The 18,750-nt window shown below is 42.9% G+C and overlaps 2 protein-coding genes across 3 annotated transcripts in view; one reads left to right on the top strand and one right to left on the bottom strand.

The window, feature by feature from the left end:
• LOC112218664 (F-box/LRR-repeat protein 14) lies at positions 1 to 2,805 on the top strand. The gene has a single exon (XM_024379664.1). It carries the CDS (start codon positions 527 to 529, stop codon positions 1,736 to 1,738), a length of 1,212 nt encoding a protein of 403 aa, XP_024235432.1. The 5' UTR covers positions 1 to 526; the 3' UTR covers positions 1,739 to 2,805.
• Positions 2,806 to 3,296: 491 nt separating this feature from the next.
• Positions 3,297 to 18,750, bottom strand: part of LOC112218986 (ELKS/Rab6-interacting/CAST family member 1-like) — a 36,436-nt gene continuing 20,982 nt past the window's right edge. Inside the window, exons 12-21 of one of the 2 annotated variants that reach the window (XM_042301613.1) lie at positions 18,579 to 18,719; positions 18,304 to 18,497; positions 18,047 to 18,058; positions 17,641 to 17,776; positions 17,353 to 17,484; positions 13,519 to 13,679; positions 13,212 to 13,359; positions 12,762 to 12,857; positions 11,564 to 11,749; positions 3,297 to 5,918 (exon numbers count right to left, since the gene is read on the bottom strand). In XM_042301613.1, the coding sequence (XP_042157547.1) occupies positions 5,781 to 5,918; positions 11,564 to 11,749; positions 12,762 to 12,857; positions 13,212 to 13,359; positions 13,519 to 13,679; positions 17,353 to 17,484; positions 17,641 to 17,776; positions 18,047 to 18,058; positions 18,304 to 18,497; positions 18,579 to 18,719 (1,344 nt within the window). In that variant the 3' untranslated portion in view covers positions 3,297 to 5,780. The remainder of the gene's footprint in view (positions 5,919 to 11,563; positions 11,750 to 12,761; positions 12,858 to 13,211; positions 13,360 to 13,518; positions 13,680 to 17,352; positions 17,485 to 17,640; positions 17,777 to 18,046; positions 18,059 to 18,303; positions 18,498 to 18,578; positions 18,720 to 18,750) is intronic. The other variant, XM_042301614.1, reaches the window with a different exon arrangement.

The following is an 18,750-nucleotide window of genomic DNA, read 5'->3' as shown; positions in this document are numbered from 1 at the left end:
CTGCGTAGCAAGCTAGTTTGAAATGGTTGGTCAGACAAAGGCAGCACAGGAAGAATCCCACAACAGAACCGAAATGCTAATAAAAACGTTGTATTTTAATCGATGACACAGAAGAAACAGATACTGCGGTTTTCATAAATACATTTCTACTTTTTGTTTTGAAAATGAACGACCGACTGGATCCGTTTGAAGAACGACAGCGGTCATCTGACTTGAAATTGGGTAGAGTCGCCTGACCGTCACTGTTTTCCGCCTTTAAGTACGCTAACTAACGTTAGCTATCCCAAGTTTTTGTAGGACGTAGCTAGCTAGCTATCTCATTTGATTAGAATAATATCATTATAACCTAGCTATTTTAACACAACCTCCACACTTCTTGTTTGATATGCATTATGAAGAGATGGCTGGACTTTGAACAGGTTATTTTCCTGAGTAACATTATCTAATTTAGCTAGCTAACAGTTAGCTAGCCTACTCGAATAAGCGGATACCTGGTTAGTTTTATCTAACCTCTCCCTTTCCAAACATGTTTGAAATGGAAACGCACATATCTGGCCTCTTCCCGGAAATTTTAGCTATAATTTTCAGTTACTTGGACGTAAGGGACAAAGGTAGGGTTGCCCAAGTGTGTGCGGCCTGGAGGGACGCTTCGTATCACAAGTCTGTGTGGAGGGGGGTGGAAGCGAAGTTGCATCTGCGGAGGGCCAACCCGTCCCTGTTCCCCAGCCTCCATACCCGAGGCATTAGGAAGGTCCAGATCCTAAGCTTGCGACGAAGCCTAAGCTATGTAATCCAGGGGCTGCCAAACATCGAAAGCCTTAACCTATGTGGCTGTTTTAACCTCACGGACAACGGCCTCGGACATGCGTTTGTTCAAGACATCCCGTCCTTGCGAATCCTCAACCTCAGCCTTTGCAAACCAATCACAGACTCAAGCCTGGGTAGGATTGCCCAGTATCTCAAAAACCTGGAGGTGCTGGAACTTGGAGGCCTCAGTAACATCACCAACACAGGCCTTCTTCTCATCGCCTGGGGCTTGCACAAACTCAAGAGCCTTAACTTGCGGAGCTGCAGGCATGTGTCAGACGTCGGCATCGGTCACCTGGCTGGGATGACCCGAAGCGCTGCCGAAGGCTGCCTTTCACTGGAGCAGATGACACTACAGGACTGCCAGAAACTGACAGACCTGTCCCTCAAACACGTCTCCAAGGGACTAGCCAAGCTCAAGGTGCTCAACCTCAGCTTCTGCGGAGGCATATCGGACGCAGGTATGATCCATTTGTCGAACATGAATCACCTGTCAAGCCTCAACCTGCGGTCCTGTGACAACATCAGTGACATGGGCATCATGCACCTGGCCATGGGGTCTCTGCAGCTCTCTGGCCTGGACGTTTCCTTCTGTGACAAGATAGGTGACCAGAGCCTGGCCTACATCGCCCAGGGGTTGTACCAGCTCAAGTCTCTGTCCCTGTGCTCCTGCCACATCAGTGACGACGGGATCAACCGGATGGTGCGCCAGATGCACGAGCTCAAGACACTGAACATTGGGCAGTGTGTACGCATCACTGACAAGGGGCTGGAGCTGATTGCTGACCACCTGACGCAGCTCACTGGTATCGACCTGTATGGGTGTACCAAAATCACCAAGCGGGGCCTGGAGAGGATAACGCAGCTCCCGTGCCTTAAAGTTTTAAACCTGGGACTCTGGCAGATGACGGAGAGTGAGAAAGTTAGGTGAAAGCCAAACTGGGATGAACTGCCAAGTGGGGTTTTCACTGTAATATTTTTCATCCACAGAGATTACCTGAGCGGAACAGCTCGTAGACTATTACATTATCTTTAATAGCTACAATACTGTGACTTAATTTTAGCAGAAGGAAACCCTTTTTAAACATTCACTGTCACAGCAATATTCCACCCCTTATTTTGGTAAAATTGCTTTCTTATTTCAGTGTTAACTATCCTGTCCCTGTATCACATAAGGTTTTGACTAGCTACCTCATCCATTCAAGAAACTGTACTGTCTGGGATACAACCACACTACACAGCATCTTTCCATGCAAAACAAACTCATTTTTAAACTTTCCCTTTAACTGTTTACCAGTATTGATGATAGACATGACTCATGCAAAACATCTCTGTTCAAACACAGTCCTTAACACTGCACAAAGGCGTTAACGCCTTGGCTTGAAAGTGTGAGCAGGGGATTTCTTCAGCTGAAGTATTTTGCTTATGTTAATGAAGGTATTTTTATGAATGGCTGTAGTCCAGAACATTGTACTTCAAATTGAAGTGTTTTGTTTTTTAATTGGTAGTTCCCATTCCTGAGGAGTTCCACTGTATCAAACATTGTAATATGCCTTACTCCAGCTTGTCAACATGAACAGTGTGGATATGACAGGGGTAAACTGCCTTTTCCTCCTGGGGACTTTAGAATGGAGAGTGGAAATAGACTTTGGGCTCAATTCAATCTGTATCGTGGAAGTTGTTACAGCATGATTGAAATTTGAAGGCACTGTTCCCACGTTAGTGGAGACTGCATTCACGGTAAACGCTGCAAATGTCGGCGCAATCGGAAATAACACTTAAATCTTTGAGCAATCTAATGCTTCAGCGATAGGTTGAATAAACCCTTTATCTTGTCCTTGGTTATCAAGAATATGTATTTCTGTATGCAACATATCAATAACCTACATATTTTCTCCTGTAAAGCCTCCAAGGAAAGATATTGGAGTGTTAAGGCTAATTTAAAATGTTTATATTCATACGATAGTGATATTTATTAATAAAAACGCACAATGTTTATTGGGGGGAAATTCTTTCATTTGAGTTCTGTCGTCCAGTAAGTGGTTTACCTATTGTAAAACCAGGGCAGAAGGTGCTGGGTGTTGAGAACATTATTGCTCTATTATATGCCTGGTCCAGAAACAATTATGACCAGATTGACTATAGGTTTGAGGTTGCACAACCAGTTTGACAAAATCGGGCCCTCTTTCTATCCCCTTTGTGTGCTGATCTGAACCTGATACATATGTAAGTAAAATGGTGGATTACCACCTACCATGGCGTTATAGTTTCTGTCACTGCTTATACACACCTATCCAGAAGTTGAGGGGAGGGCTTGTCAGTCACATTTGACCTCATCTCCTTACTGGATTAACAGCAGGACAGGGTCTGAGAGAATGAAAACCATTCTTAGCAATTGAGGCAGATATTAAAATAGAGACAAATGTTACTTAATTCTGCTGATAAATATACACATGGTGCTCCAGTAAACAAATCCCCAGAGTCAAAGATTGATAGGATATATTTATTTACATACATATACAAAATGCAAATACTCATCTTTTCTTTTTACATAGTTTTACTTTTTTTCATCAACACAGAAGGCAGTACATTAACTTTAAACGCAAAAAAAAGTGAACCATGACTTTGGTAGTAGTAGCCCCTTTAACAGCAAGCACTGTTCCGAAATGAAAAACATGAAGTTATCACAGAATGGTGAGTCCACAGACATTAAGGCAAAGGCAGGGATACACAGGCTAGGACCCTGTTCCTCCTTCCTAGAATCAAACTATATTCTAACGACCTGGATAGGTGAAAGCTGAGGAGTGGAACCCTTTGGTTTGACCTCGTGATTTTGTCAGGTCAGTCATTACTTCTGGGATTGCCAGGATGTGATTCAAAATTAGTATCATCATAGGGCCTATAGACAAGAGGCAGGATAAAAGAACCTGAACAGTAACCTAGTCTCCAACTCTGGTCCTGGAGAGCAAGCTGATCTGTAGGTTTTTATTATTGTTCAAACATTGACTGATTGGTATAGGAATGCACTGTATATAGCAGTTACAAAATGCCAGACTGGCAGAGAGTGATGTCTGTTCTATACAGTACAACTCACTAATCAGGCCACAGGACAAACATGTTTGGAGAATACTCGGTCCTAAAGGGTCAGACTACTATGTGAGAGAACATAAGAGGAACACAGTCTAGGGAGCGTCATTCCCACAAACACCCATTCACATCTCAGACATGAAAAAACAAAACCCTGGAACCTAAGGGTAAAAGGTTTACATATGTGGCAAAAGTGTGTATATAAAAAATGAACCATTTAGAAATAAATGCCAAAAAAGTAGTCTCCCTCTACACAGTCACGGTTTGAAAATGTTTGTAGTTAATTTGACACATTAAACATTTGACACATTTCTCCAGTTTTAGCTGAGGACACAATCCACAACTTTGTTCAAAGGGACTTGCTCCTCACGATTCTGTGCAAACATTTCAATGCATATATCCATATGGTCAACATCATACTTTGTATATGTATATATATTTATAGAACATGACTTCGCGACTTATGGCAGTACTGTCAAATACATCTTGTCTGCAGACAAATTGAGACACACGGGACTGCACTGCTTTAGCTTCTCACTTGTATATATATCTTTTTTAAACAGAATTCACAACATCTTCCACTGGGTTACCTTTATATAGTCACTGTACGTATTTGATGAGTTATTTACAAACTGATTTTAAAAAGTTCAAACCCACTGAGAAGTGACCGTCATGTCTTTTTAACTAGGATTCCCTATAATCTCATTACATTAAGAACCATAGTTAGCTTTGAAGCATTGGACAGATGCAGTGAACGGGCAACAATTACATCTAAGGGAATGTAATTCAATAAAAAAAAATGAAACAATAATAGTTTTTAAAAGTCATATCTATAGAAACTTTGGATGAGATCATGTGACTGGTGGATTAGATCTTTATTGATGTCTTATGCCATGCTGTAGCACCAACAGAACTGAGGAATAAAAAGGTCCCTCATTTAGGTCCAGTACTGATCCCTGTGCACGCTCAAAGGCCACTATGGTAGCATCCCAAATGACACCCTATTCTGTTTAGTGCACTACGTTTGACAAAATAAGTATACAATGTGGAGAATTGGGTATCATTTGGGATGCTGGCTATGACTGAAAATAAACTAACATTGCATACCTCATATAGAAGGGAGTGCTGTGTGCAAAACCATTCAAATCAACTGCTCTCTCTCTCTCTCTCTCTCTCCTAACTCGAGAAGCTAGTGTACCTCAGTTTCACGTAAATTAGACATTGATGTCAATGGGAAATGTGTGTGGAAATTCAAGTTAGGATTCTTCCCTCTGTCTTAAGAGCCGTTCACAGAACACGCAGTACGTCAGCCATAGCTAAAGCCTTACATTTAGTCAGCAAAACTCAGCTAGGGGTTTCTCGCAATAGATCTAGGTGGGGAGTTGAGGGAAAAGGTTTGTTGTCCAGTAACTCACATAGGAGATTCTGAAGGCCAATCAAAGGAAATAAAATAGCAAAAAAAATGTGGTTTAAATCACTGGTTCCTAAATATTTTTATTCCACGACACTCCACCAATCAGAAAAAACACTGGTTTAGATTCAAAGAGAAAACAATGGTTGTGTCAGTAGGGATGAATCCAGAGAAAACATTTTGAAAGTGCTACCTCTGTTTTCTCTTTCAAAACGTTTTGGTATGACGTGCCCTACTGAACACAACCCACGACTGGCAGGCCGCTACATCCCTCCACCATTAGGCCACTTTGTGGCTGTTCATCATCATCATCATGACCTCAGGCTTGTCAATATACCCAGGAATGATAATTGGGCATGTGGGGGTGCAGTACAATCGCCCAGTCTTCCCTCTGCCATGATCATGTGTGAATAAATGGGAGGAAGGTTGCCTGAAGCTCATTCGGGGTCATGAGGTGGTCTGTAAAGGTGAGCGGTCAGCAGGACTCCTCCAGCGCGTTGACCACCTGCTCCAGGATGTCAGGGCAGTAGTCAGCGATCTGCTGCAGCACTGAATTGGCATATTCCTGCAGCTCCCCACTCTCCTTCTCACACAACTCCAACTCCAGTTCCAACTAAGGAAGAGAGATAATGCGTTAGCATACTTCTCCAACCCCACCCCCATTTTTTCTTGAGGCAAATCAAAACATTAGATAACACAGAGTGCAGAAAGATAAAGAGGGAAAGAAAGACAGAGGGAACAAGAGAGGAAGAGATAGTCCAAGTCAGTATTAAAAACAACGTTGCACCCTCGCCCGCCTGTGGATATGCTTGTTTGGTTATTTGTAACATACACTACCAGTCAAACGTTTGGACACACCTACTCATTCAAGGGTTTCTCTTTATTTGTACCATTTCCTACATTGTATAATAATAGTGACGACATCAAAACTATGAAATAACACATATTACTCATGTAGTAACCAAGTGTTAAACAAAATCAAAATGTTATATTTGAGCCACCCTTTGTCTTGATGACAGCTTTGCACACTCTTGAAAAACCCTTGAATGAGTAGGTGTCCAAACTTGACTGGTACTGCACTTGTCGCCTTAAATCAACTAACTACATTATACCTAAAAACATTTTCATTCTAAATGTAAAAATGTTTGCATGAACAGACAGAATGTGGCATGGAATGTACATCACGATTCTCAGCCAAAGGGACCAACAGACTAACTAGCAAGCCCTGCTTTTAAGATGCCGAAAAGCTATTGCGTATCATTTTGTTTAGTCAGAGAAAAAGGACCACCAAATTAAGATTCATCAACTGCCCAAGGAGAAGGACCAGGTTAGACGAACCTCACGGTTTCAGGCTATTACGTCGCAATGAAAATGGAAAGCTGTGGGGTCTGGTTACTCAATACATTTTTGTTTATATCTAACTATCTATGTATATTGCATAAAGCTTGCTAGTTAGCTTGTAGTAAGGACTAGTGCGCTGTATCCATCCAAATTAAAGCTAGAATATCCTTCTGCAATTGGATATTTATGCAAAACTGGAGATTCCACCAAGTAGGTGGGATTCGCCGTGGGCTACTTGGGGCCATTTGGTAGGGTTGTCTCCCCAGCTGATCTCTGGCAAGTAGAAAGGACATATAGACAAGCCAACAATAAGCAACTTTTCTAAATACCTAGACCGTTCAAGGGCAGGTAAAGACTGGAAGTAGTTATGCAACATATCTAAGATGATAATTTGCTATTGTGACAGCCAAGTAAGTCAATTACAAAAACTACTGAACAAAAATATAAATGCACCATGTAAAGTGTTGGTCCCATGTTTCAAGAGCTGAAATAAAAGATATACATTTTCCATACGCACAAAAAGCATATTTCTCTCATATTGTGTGCACAAATTTGTCTATATCCCTGTTATTGAGCATTTCTACTTTGTCAAGATAATCCATCAACCTGATGGGTGGCATTTCAAGAAGCTGATTAAACAGCATGATCATTACACAGGTGCACCTTGTGTTGGGGGAAAATAAAATCCACTAAAACATGCAGTTGTGTCACCACACAATGCCACAGATGTCTCAAGTTGTGAGGGAGCGTACAATTGGCATGCTGACTGCAGGAATGTCCAACAGAGCCGTTGCCAGATCATTTAATGTTAATTTCTCTACCATAATCCGCCACCAATGTTGTTTTAGAGAATTTGGCAGTCCGGCCTCACAACTGCAGACCACATATATATTAACGTGTGGGAAAGCGGTTTTCTGATGTCAACTTCATGACCAGAATGCACCATGTGGCGGTGGGCTTATGGTATGGGCAATGAACACAATTGCATTTTATCTATGGCAATTTAAATGCACAGAAATATCATCACAAGGTCCTGGGGCCCATTGTCTTGCCATTCATCCGCCACCATATGTCACAAGGATCTGTACACAATTCCTGGAAGCTGAAAATGTCCCAGTCCTTCCATGGCCTGCATACTCACCAGACATGTCACCCATTGAGGCTGCTTGGGATGCGCTGGATCGACGTATACGACAGCATGTTCCAGTTCCCGCCAATATCCAGCAACTTTGCACAGCCATTGAAGAGGAGTGGGACACCATTCCACAGGCCAATCAACAGCCTGATCAACTTTATGCCAAGGAGATGTGTCACACTGCATAAGGCAAATGGTGGTCACACCAGATACTGACAGGATTTCTGATCCACGCCTTTCTTAACGTATCTTTGACCAACAGATGAATATCTGTATACCCAGTCACGTGAAATTCATAGACTAGGGCCTCATGATTTGATTTAAATTGACTGATTTCCTTATATGAACCGTAACTCAGTCAAATCTTTTAATTTGTTGCATGTTGCGTTTATATTTTTGTTCAGTATACATTTAAGAAAAGTACATGAAGATTCCTTTACAACATTGCCTGCTCTCAAGCGTTATTACTACTTAGAAAAACGTCATACTGTAGGGCTTCCCTCATGCCGGCACTAACATTAGCCATGTGAGTGCTAGCTAGATACCATGCAGTCAAGACCAACAAACAGACTATAATGTTACTAGTGAGTGGAGTTACGAACAGAATATACTACCACGAGTCAAATGTCTTACATGTGATTAACTGTTTCACACACATAGCTAGTGCCTTCAGAAAGTATTCATACCCATCGACTTATTCCACTTTTGTGTTAGTCTGAATTCAAAATGGAATAAATGGGTTTTTTTTTTCCTCTCACCCATCTACACACAATACCCCACACCCACCCATAGTGACAGTTTAAAATATATATAAAATACTGAAATATTCCATCAGTATTCACACCCTTTTTGCTATGACAGTGAAACATTTTGCTCAGGTCCATTCAATTTCCTTTGATAATCCTTGAGATGTCACTTCAATTTGATTGGAGTCCACCTATGGCCAAATCAATTATTTGGACATGATTTAGAAAAAAACACCTGTCTATTTAAGATGCCACAGTTGACAGTGCATGTCAGAGCGGAAACTATACCATGACGTCCAAGAAACTGTCCTTAGACCTCCAAGATAAAATTGTGATGAGGCATATATATTGGGAAGGGTATAAATCTATTTCTAGAGTGTTGAATGTTTCCACCAAACTGAGCAACCGGGCAAGAAGGACCTTGGTTAGGGATGTGACCAATGACCACTGACAGAACTTCAGAGTTCCTTGGCTGAGATGGGAGAACCTGCCAGAAGGACAACAGTCTACAGCACTTCACCATTCTGGGCTTTATGGGACAGTGGCCAGACGGAAGCCACTCCTAAGAAAAGGGCACACGACAGCACGCCTGGAGTTTGCAAAAAGGCACGTGAAAGACAGATCATAAGGCAAAATATTCTGTGGTCTGATGGGAAAAAATTGTAACTCGTTGGCCTGAATGCAAAGCATTGTCTGGAGAAAACCAGGCACAGCTCATCACCCATTTAACACCATCCCTACCGTGAAGCATGGTGGTAGCAGCATCATGCTGTGGGGATACTTTTTAGCGGCAGGGACTGGGAGATTGGTGAGGGAACAATTAATGGAGCCAAATACAGGCCAATCCATGATGAGAACCTGCTTCTGAGTGCAAATGACAGACTGGGGCAAAGATTTACGTTCCAACCAGGCAAATCACCCCAAGCATACAGCCAAAGCAAGGCTGGAATGGCTTCAAAACAAGAATGTGAAAGTCCTTGAGTGGCTCAGCCAAAGACCAGCCTTGAATCCCATTGAAAGTCTGTGGAAGGACTTTAGGATTGCTGACCACTCCCCATTCAGTGCATTCGGAAAGTATTCACACCCCTTGACTTTTTCCACATTGTTCGTTACAATTTTATTCTAAAATTGATCAAATTGACTACTCTCCCAGTCCCTGCCACTGAAAAACATCCCCACAGCATGATGCTACCACCACGCTTCACCGTAGGGATGGTGCCAGGCTTCCTCCAGATGTGATGCTTGGCATTCAGGTCAGAGAATCTTGTTTCTAATGGTCTGAGAGTCTTTAGGTGCCTTTTGACAAACTCCAAGCGGGCCGTCAGGTGCCTTTTACTGAGGAGTGGCTTTTATCTGGCCACTACCATAAAGGCCTGATTGGTGGAGTGCTGCAGAGTTGGTTGTCCTTCAGGAATGTTCTCCCATCTCCACAGAAGAACTCTGAAGCTCTGTCAGAGTGACCATCGGGTTCCTCCCTGACCAAGGCTCATCTCCGCCGATTGCTCAGTTTGGCCGGGCGGCCAGCTCTCGGAAGAGTCTTGGTGGTTCTAAACTTCTTCCATTTAAGAATGATGGAGGCCACAGTGTTCCTGGGGACCTTCAATGCTGCATAAATGTTTTGGTACCCCTTCCCTAGATCTGTGCCTTGACACAATCCTGTCTTGGAGCTCTACGGACAATTTCTTCGACCTCATGGCTTGGTTTTTGCTCTGACATGAACTGTCAATTGTGAGACCTTATATAGACAGGCGTGTGCCTTTCCAAATCATGTCCAATCAATAGAATTTACCACAGGTGGATTCCAAACAAGTTGTAGAAACATCTCAAGGATGATCGATGGAAACAGGATGTCCCTGAGCTCAATTTTGAGTCTCATAGCAAAGGGTCTGAATACATTTGTAAATAAGGCGTTTGTTTTTTTGTTAATACATTTGCAGAAATTTCTAAAAACCTGTTTTCGCCTTGTCATTATGGGGTATTGTGTGTAGATTGCTGAGTATTTTTATTTATTTAATCAATTTAAGAATAAGGTTGTAACGTAACAAAATGTGAAAAAAGTCAAAGGGTCTGAATACTTTCCGAAGGCACTGTATAACTTAAGAGCTTGAGAAAATCTGCAAGAAAAATCCCCAAATCTATATGTGCCAAGCTGATACAGACATACCCAAGCCAACTCAAAGCTGTAATCGCTGCCAAAGGTGCTTCTACAAATTATTGTCTCAGGGGTGTGAATAGTTATGTAAATGAGATATTTCTGTATTTCATTTCTCCCCAAAATGTGCTATCAAACATGTTTTCACTGTCATTATGGGGTATTGTGTGTGGATGGGTGAGAAAATAATATATTTAATCAATTTTTAATTCAGGCTGTAACAACAAAATGTGGATTAAGTCAAGGGGTATGAATACTTTCTGAAGGCACAATTTTCCACTCTTCGGTACCGAACAGCCTAAAGCTACAGGACTCTTCTCAAAGGCACCATTTCGCTACATGGGAGCATTATGAACCATAGGTTCGTAGATTTGACTAGGTTACATGTACATTGAACAACATAGCAGCTTTTTGGCATGTTTTGGTATTTCCGTATGAAAAATAAAAGGAGAGCCGCACACTCTAGGAGCTCAGATGCAATCATTTTATAACCTAATAACCAACGTTACGACAGACAAGCTGTCTTCATCATACCCCGACTGGACCAACTCACTGCACCAACGTAAAAGAGCCAACTTCATCATACCCTGATGAAGACAGCTTGTCTGTCAAATTGTTGGTTATTAGGTTATACTATTATTGCATCTGAGCTCCTAGTGTGTGCGGCTCTCTTTTTCTTTTTCAAGTGTTCTTCTCCGCTAGCCAGCATCTCGCCGAAACAGGTGTGCTTTTCTTTCACTTCCAGATTAGTATTTCTGTATGACAAAAAATATACGACGAAGTTGGCTCTTTTACAATGACGATCAATGAGAAAGAATGTTTGGTTTTCCCCAATTTGTGGTCGAGGGGAATTCCTTCTTATGACATTAAATACCGACTGTTACCTGCTCCAGAGTCAACTTGTGTAGCTCCTCCTCCCAGGCTGCTGGGTTGGCGTGGTGATAGTGGGCGGGCGGGGTCAGGTCACTGAGGATGCTGGGGTCTCGGTCGTGGCAGAGGTCAGTCAGGTGGTCGATGTAGAGCTTCAGCTTACTGCGATTTTCACTCAGGGACAGGAGAGGGGGGATCATCTTGAGGGGACAATGGGAAGGGGGAGAGGGAGGGGAGAAAGAAATGAAGGAACCAGTTGGATAAAGGAAGAGATAAGAAAAATGACATTTCATTGGGTCCCAGTGTGTTTTCAGAGGCTTAACCATGCTAAACCAAAAGCATGGAACATGCAGAAGAAAGAAGAACAAGGCTGCATCTCACATGCATTAAGGAGATGGGAATGTGGAGTATGGTATGTTGGACAAAAGTGTGTCCTGCTGTGTGTGTGTGTGTGTGTGTGTGTGTGTGTGTGTGTGTGTGTGTGTGTGTGTGTGTGTGTGTGTGTGAGTGACTATTTGATTTACTCAGTTGTTCACAGACACAAGCTACAGTATATGGTTGGCAGACAAACACTGAATGCGTTGCCATAACTTGACAGAGCACCATTACCATGGTAACACATTAACAACAGTGATAACATTCCCACAGAAATTACAAATATGAGAACAAACAACATGTACCAAACACTGCATGGACCAAAGTAAAATGGTGAGAGGAGAAACAGATGACAAGACAAAATGGAGGAGCAGAACTAACACACTGAACGATGGAGTAAGAGAAAACATGCCAGGGAGGAGGTGAAGAATGGACAGATGACTGGCGTTCATTCATGCTCACCCTTCTGAACAAATTGGCAGAGAGAGAGAGGGGAGGAGGGCACAGGGTTGGCTATGCCCAGATACCCTCCTCATCATCCTATTGGACAGATGGTTTAGCCAATTGCAGCATTAGAAAAGAACACTTGGTTAGTGAGTGTGCACGGGACAGAACAAAGAGTGCGAGAGATAACACTTAGGTTTAGGTGCTGAAGAAAGATGAAATTGTTTATATTAGGAGTGATGATTCAATTTCACTTTAGGGACAGAAAGACAGTTGACATGACTTCATATAGTGGAGAAAGAAAGTATATTCTGGTTAAGCTGCAGATGTGTTATCACAACAACAAATTTTATCTAGATATATAGGATTCGGTTTGGTTGACTGGGTACTCACCTGATCTGGAGAAGGTTTGTGATTGGTCTGGTCGGGGGCGGTCTTCAGGTGGTCGTCCCCATAGTTGTCTGCCATTAGCTTCATACGGTTCTGAGTCTGAGAGAGCGAGAAAAAGGGAGGATGGAGGAGAAAGGGTGAAGAGAGGAGAATGTGGAAAGGATTTCAGGAAGAGAGACTTAAGGAAAACATTTTACCAGCATACTCACGGTGCATCGAGCAGCCAGCTGTGCCGAGAGGAGTTTAAGGCTGCCTACACTTGATTTTGACACTCGCTGCAAAGTCAAAAGCTATAGCTATAAACTATCTAAGGTCAGATTAGTCTCTCCCCATTTCAGGTAAAGGAGAGGAGATGAGTAGAGGAAGAGACTTAGCATTATTGAAATACATCTTTAATGTCACAGTGGCATATGTGGTCAGACCCAGGTCACCTGACGAGGTAGTGTTCCCTACCTGCTGTTTGAGCTGTTGTACCAGACGGTCCTTCTCTCTCTTCAGCAGAGCCACCTCATCCTGAGTCTTCTTCTTCTTGGACGATGACAGCTCCAGCAGGGCGATGTTGGCATCCTTCTCACTGATGGCTGCCAGCAGCGCCTCCTGTCTGCACCGAGGAGGAATTACAGGGTGGTATTTCAGAATAATGAGTCATCTACACGGTGCAGGATATTCTATTACCTGGGAGTTTTAGAACATTACCTGACTGTAACATGTTTGTTGACTTGGTAAAGTGGGGGGTGGAAACAGTGTATGTTTGTCTTACTTCATCTCCAGCACCTCCTCCAGGTGTTTCCTGCGTTCAGCCCTCAGCGTGGTCAGATGGGCCTCCTTCTCACACAGGGACTGCTGGGTAGACGACAGCTTGGCCCTCATGGACTCCAGCTCCTGTTTCACCTTCTCCATGGCGCCCAGCAGCTCCTCAATCTGCACACACACCATAGAATGAAGATCGTACAAACACACGAGCAGAGAAAGTGAAAATGTATGAGACGTGTTCATCATTCAAAGAAACTGTACAGACCAATTTTTATGAACTGTCAATCAAAGGCACTCTAAAGCGGGAGGGCCATCAGAGGTTGTATGTTATTGAAAACATGGCTCTATCCAGAAAGAACCCCTAACCCTTAGGCACTAGCCCTTACACCCTAGCCAGTGGTAAAAAAGACTTTAAAGTACTACTTAAGTAGTTTTTTGGAGTCTCTACTTTACTTTTTATATTTTTGCCAACTTTTACTTCAATACATTCCTAAAGAAAATATTGTACTTTTTACTCCATACATTTTCCCTGACACCCAAAAGTACTAGTTACATTTTGACAGGAAAATGGTCCAATTCACACACTTATCAAGAGAACATCTCTGGTCATCCCTACTGCCTCTGATCTGGCGTACTCACTAAACACAAATGGAGTCTGAGTATGCCCCTGACTATCCGTTAATGTAAAAAACAAGAAATGTATTTTATTTATTTAGCCAGGCAAGTCAGTTAAGAACAAATTCTTATTTCGCCTACCCCGGCCAAAACCTAACCAGGACGACGCTGGGTCAATTGTCTGCTGCCCTATGGGACTCCCAATCACAGCCGGTTGTGATACAGCCTGGAATCGTACCAGGGTCTGTAGTGACGCCTCTAGCATTGAGATGCAATGCCTTAGACCACTTCGTACTTTTGACACTTAAATATATTTAAAACCAAATCATTTTTTACTTTTACTCTAGTATTTTACTGGATGACTTTCACTTTTACTTGAGTCTCCACGCCTCCAACTCAATCATCCAACTCAATCATCAAGTTTGCGGACGACACAACAGTGGTAGGCTTGATTACCAACAACGACGAGACGGCCTACAGGGAGGAGGTGAGGGCCCTCGGAGTGTGGTGTCAGGAAAATAACCTCACACTCAACGTCAACAAAACTAAGGAGATGATTGTGGACTTCAGGAAACAGCAGAGGGAACACCCCCCCCATCCACATCGATGGAACAGTAGTGGAGAGGGTAGCAAGTTTTAAGTTCCTCGGCATACACATCACAGACAAACTGAATTGGTCCACTCACACAGACAGCATCGTGAGGAAGGCGCAGCAGCGCCTCTTCAACCTCAGGAGGCTGAAGAAATTCGGCTTGTCACCAAAAGCACTCACAAACTTCTACAGATGCACAATCGAGAGCATCCTGGCGGGCTGTATCACCGCCTGGTATGGCAACTGCACCGCCCTCAACCGTAAGGCTCTCCAGAGGGTAGTGAGGTCTGCACAACGCATCACCGGGGGCAAACTACCTGCCCTCCAGGACACCTACACCACCCGATGCTACAGGAAGGCCATAAAGATCATCAAGGACATCAACCACCCGAGCCACTGCCTGTTCACCCCGCTGCCATCCAGAAGGCGAGGTCAGTACAGGTGCATCAAAGCTGGGACCGAGAGACTGAAAAACAGCTTCTATCTCAAGGCCATCAGACTGTTAAACAGCCACCACTAACATTGAGTGGCTACTGCCAACACACTGTCAATGACACTGACTCTACTCCAGCCACTTTAATCATGGGAATTGATGGGAAATGATGTAAATATATCACTAGCCACTTTAAACAATGCTACCTTATATAATGTTACTTACCCTACATTGTTCATCTCATATGCATACGTTGATACTGTACTCTATATCATCGACTGCATCCTTATGTAATACATGTATCACTAGCCACTTTAACTATGCCACTTGGTTTACATACTTATCTCATATGTATATACTGTACTCGATATCATCTACTGTATCTTGCCTATGCTGCTCTGTACCATCACTCATTCATATATCCTTATGTACATATTCTTTATCCCCTTACACTGTGTATGACAGTAGTTTTTTTTGGAATTGTTAGTTAGATTACTTGCTCGTTATTACTGCATTGTCGGAACTAGAAGCACAAGCATTTCGCTACACTCGCATTAACATCTGCTAACCATGTGTATGTGACAAATAAAATTTGATTTGATTTGAGTCATTTTCTATTAACGTATCTTTACTTTTACCCAAGTATGACAATTGAGTAGTTTTTCCACCGCTGCCCCTAGGAACTAGTGTAAATCTGAATGGATTGATGGGTAATAGACCAGCAATATGGTGAACAGGGCTAGGCAACTAAATTCAGCTGTAGGTTGGATTTTGTCGGATTGACTGGTCAGGGGTCGGAACATAATTATAATAATTTGTACACTTCAAAATGACCACAACTAAGCCCAAAAAGAGATTGTATTTTAAAATCACACTAATTTCATACTTTGATTACATTGAGACACGATCACGCCTCTTTTTTTTTTATAGTGGGAAAACTTGGTTCTCATTTTTAGCTGAAAACATTTGACCAAAAACTAAAATCCTTTCATAAAAAATAAATACTTTGCTGTGTGGTTTTGCCGACCCCTTGGCCAGGGTTTGTTTCTGGACCCAACGCCACTGAGGAGACGGATGTACAACAAGGGGCTCCAATGACAGCTCTAAACAGCACTAAATATACTACTCACTGTGGTACTTTCATTTACCTGGCATTTACATAGAAGTCACATTGTTAACAGTACAACTCAATATGGCTAAATAATAACTATTGAATTGTCTGGGGTGCATTGTAAATACTAAATTATACCATCAATACACATGTTAGTATAATCATCGATTACCAACTAGTTGCAGATTGACATTAATAGAAATATGTACCACCAATATTAAAATCTGCACACCGATAATAAAAAAAATTACATTTAAAAAAAAAAAGTAAATTAAAAAATTGTCTGATATTGGCCTTGTAAATCTATAAATCGGTATTGGACGTTAACTCCACTGCTATTCAATAAATAAGATGAAAAAAGTGACTCTCATGCTTTTCTGAACACTGGCAGCCATTCTCATGTTGTGTCATTGACACAATGTATGAAATTAACATTTGAAGCATAGTTATTGGACATTTTATGAGAATTCAGTGTGGGAAACACACCTTTTTGATTTCCCCGATGTAAAACAGTATATCTGCAAATATATCGGTACGTTTTGCCTCCTAGACATCGGAATAGAACTCCCAAAATAACATGGGTCAGGCTCTAACCAGAAGGTTCTAGTTTAGTTGACGCCATGTCATTTCAAAGGGAATAGTAGGTAAATGGTACATGATAACATGGTCTAAAGAGCTACTACTGATCCAAAGGGTGAAATACAACAGAGGGGGCATTATTATGTCATACCTTAGACCACTTAAAGTGGGCGTTGTTGGACTCATGCATTGGTTTGTGTGAGTGCTTCTGAGAGGCAGTGAGTAGCAGAGATAAAACAGGAGAACATTAGAGATAAGAAAACTGAGAAAAGGAGGGATAGCAGGGAGAGAGTGAAACGTAGCAAGCAGGGCTGACAGAAGCCGTCTGTGTGTGTGTGTGTATGTGTGTCTGTGTTCGTGTAGCTTTGTACGTGTATGTGTGTGCGCACTTCTCAAGCTGTTCTTTTAGTGTGTGCGTTTGTGTGTCCACTTGTGTTGCATGTGTGTGTATTTGTGTTGCAAGTGTGTGTGTGAGTGCGTGCATGTGTACTTCTGTTGCATGTGAGCGTACCTGTTTTTCCTGGTGGTTCCTGGCAGCCTCCTCCTGTGCCAGCACCATCTCTCTCTCCGCTGTGATCTGAACACTCTCTCGCAGAGCCTCCTCTAACTCCTCGATACGTTCCGTCTTCAACCGTAGAGAGTCCTGGAGGGGAGAGGAAGAGAAGAGGACAGGAGGAGAAGAGAAGACAGAGGAAGACAATTAAGGATATTGATGTCGAACTACATTTAGTACAACAAGGGAAGCTTTCTTTGAGTGTTGACATTAGTCGCATACATTGATACAGCCCCCCCGCCTCACCTTGACCTGTTGAGAGCTCTCGGAAATATTGTCCTCTCTCTTTTTGGCTTCGTCCACAAGTTGGGCGTTCCTACTCTTCTCCACATGCTCCTTTTGTTTCAGTGATGCCACCTTCTTACTCTGGTCCTTGGTCTGTCTGCAGGGCACCATGGGACACAGGAGGACAGGGTTACACACAATCCCATAGGCGTACACACATTACACTGAAGCATCACAGAGTGAGAGGGAGTTAGACAGAAAGAGGGGGGAGAGAGAGAAAGTGAAGCGGGGTGAAGAAACTGGTGAAAATGAGAGGAGGGGAGGGAGAGCAAAAGCAATTGAGGAGAAGAAGAGAGGGGGGATGGGAGAATGGGAAGGAGGAAGTCAAGCCAGTACATAGAGGCCATGTAGAAAACATGTTACTAACCTGGTGGACTGACTGGAGAGGAGACAGAGTTCCAGCGAAAAGACAAGGCAGGAGAGAGAAACACAGATTCAGAGAGCAAGAAGATGAGAAGGAAGGAGAAGAGTAGGACCGTGTGGTATTTCAGAAGAAAACAACTACATTAGACCATGTAGGAGCATATACACATTTCTATAGATAGACTGCTGTTTACAGAGACTATGAGTCAGACACACAGACATAAACAGTCAGGGTCAGAGAAAGATAAACACCACACACACCTCTCCAGCTCATTGATCTTGCGGTCCTTGTCATTCTTCTCATTCTCCATCTCTCTCAGGATCTCCAGCAGTCGGTCCACCTCCGCCTGAGCCTTCCCAGAATCCTCTCGGTGTCGGGTAACTTCCCTCTCCAGGGAGGTGATGCGCTCCGACAGCTCTGTGTTAGCTTTGGCCTCCAACGTCGCATTCTGGGCCTGGAAACAGACACACACACAGTCAGACACACACACACAGCAAAAGTGGTCTTAGATCAGTGTCTAAGGCAAATACCTCACCCTCTTGAGCTGGTTCTCCAGTTTGAGACACGCCTCCTTCCTCTGCTCCAGAGAGATCTCCATAGTCTTCAGCTTGGAGTCTTTTTTCAGCCCTGAGGAAGCCAGGGACGACGCATGCTCCTTCAGGTCCAACAGGTTAGTCTGGAGAGAGGGTGGGGGTTAATAAAATGTG

This window comes from Oncorhynchus tshawytscha, linkage group LG19, assembly GCF_018296145.1.
Source record: "Oncorhynchus tshawytscha isolate Ot180627B linkage group LG19, Otsh_v2.0, whole genome shotgun sequence".
NCBI lineage: Eukaryota > Metazoa > Chordata > Actinopteri > Salmoniformes > Salmonidae > Oncorhynchus > Oncorhynchus tshawytscha.
This window is presented reverse-complemented; position numbering and strand designations above follow the sequence as displayed.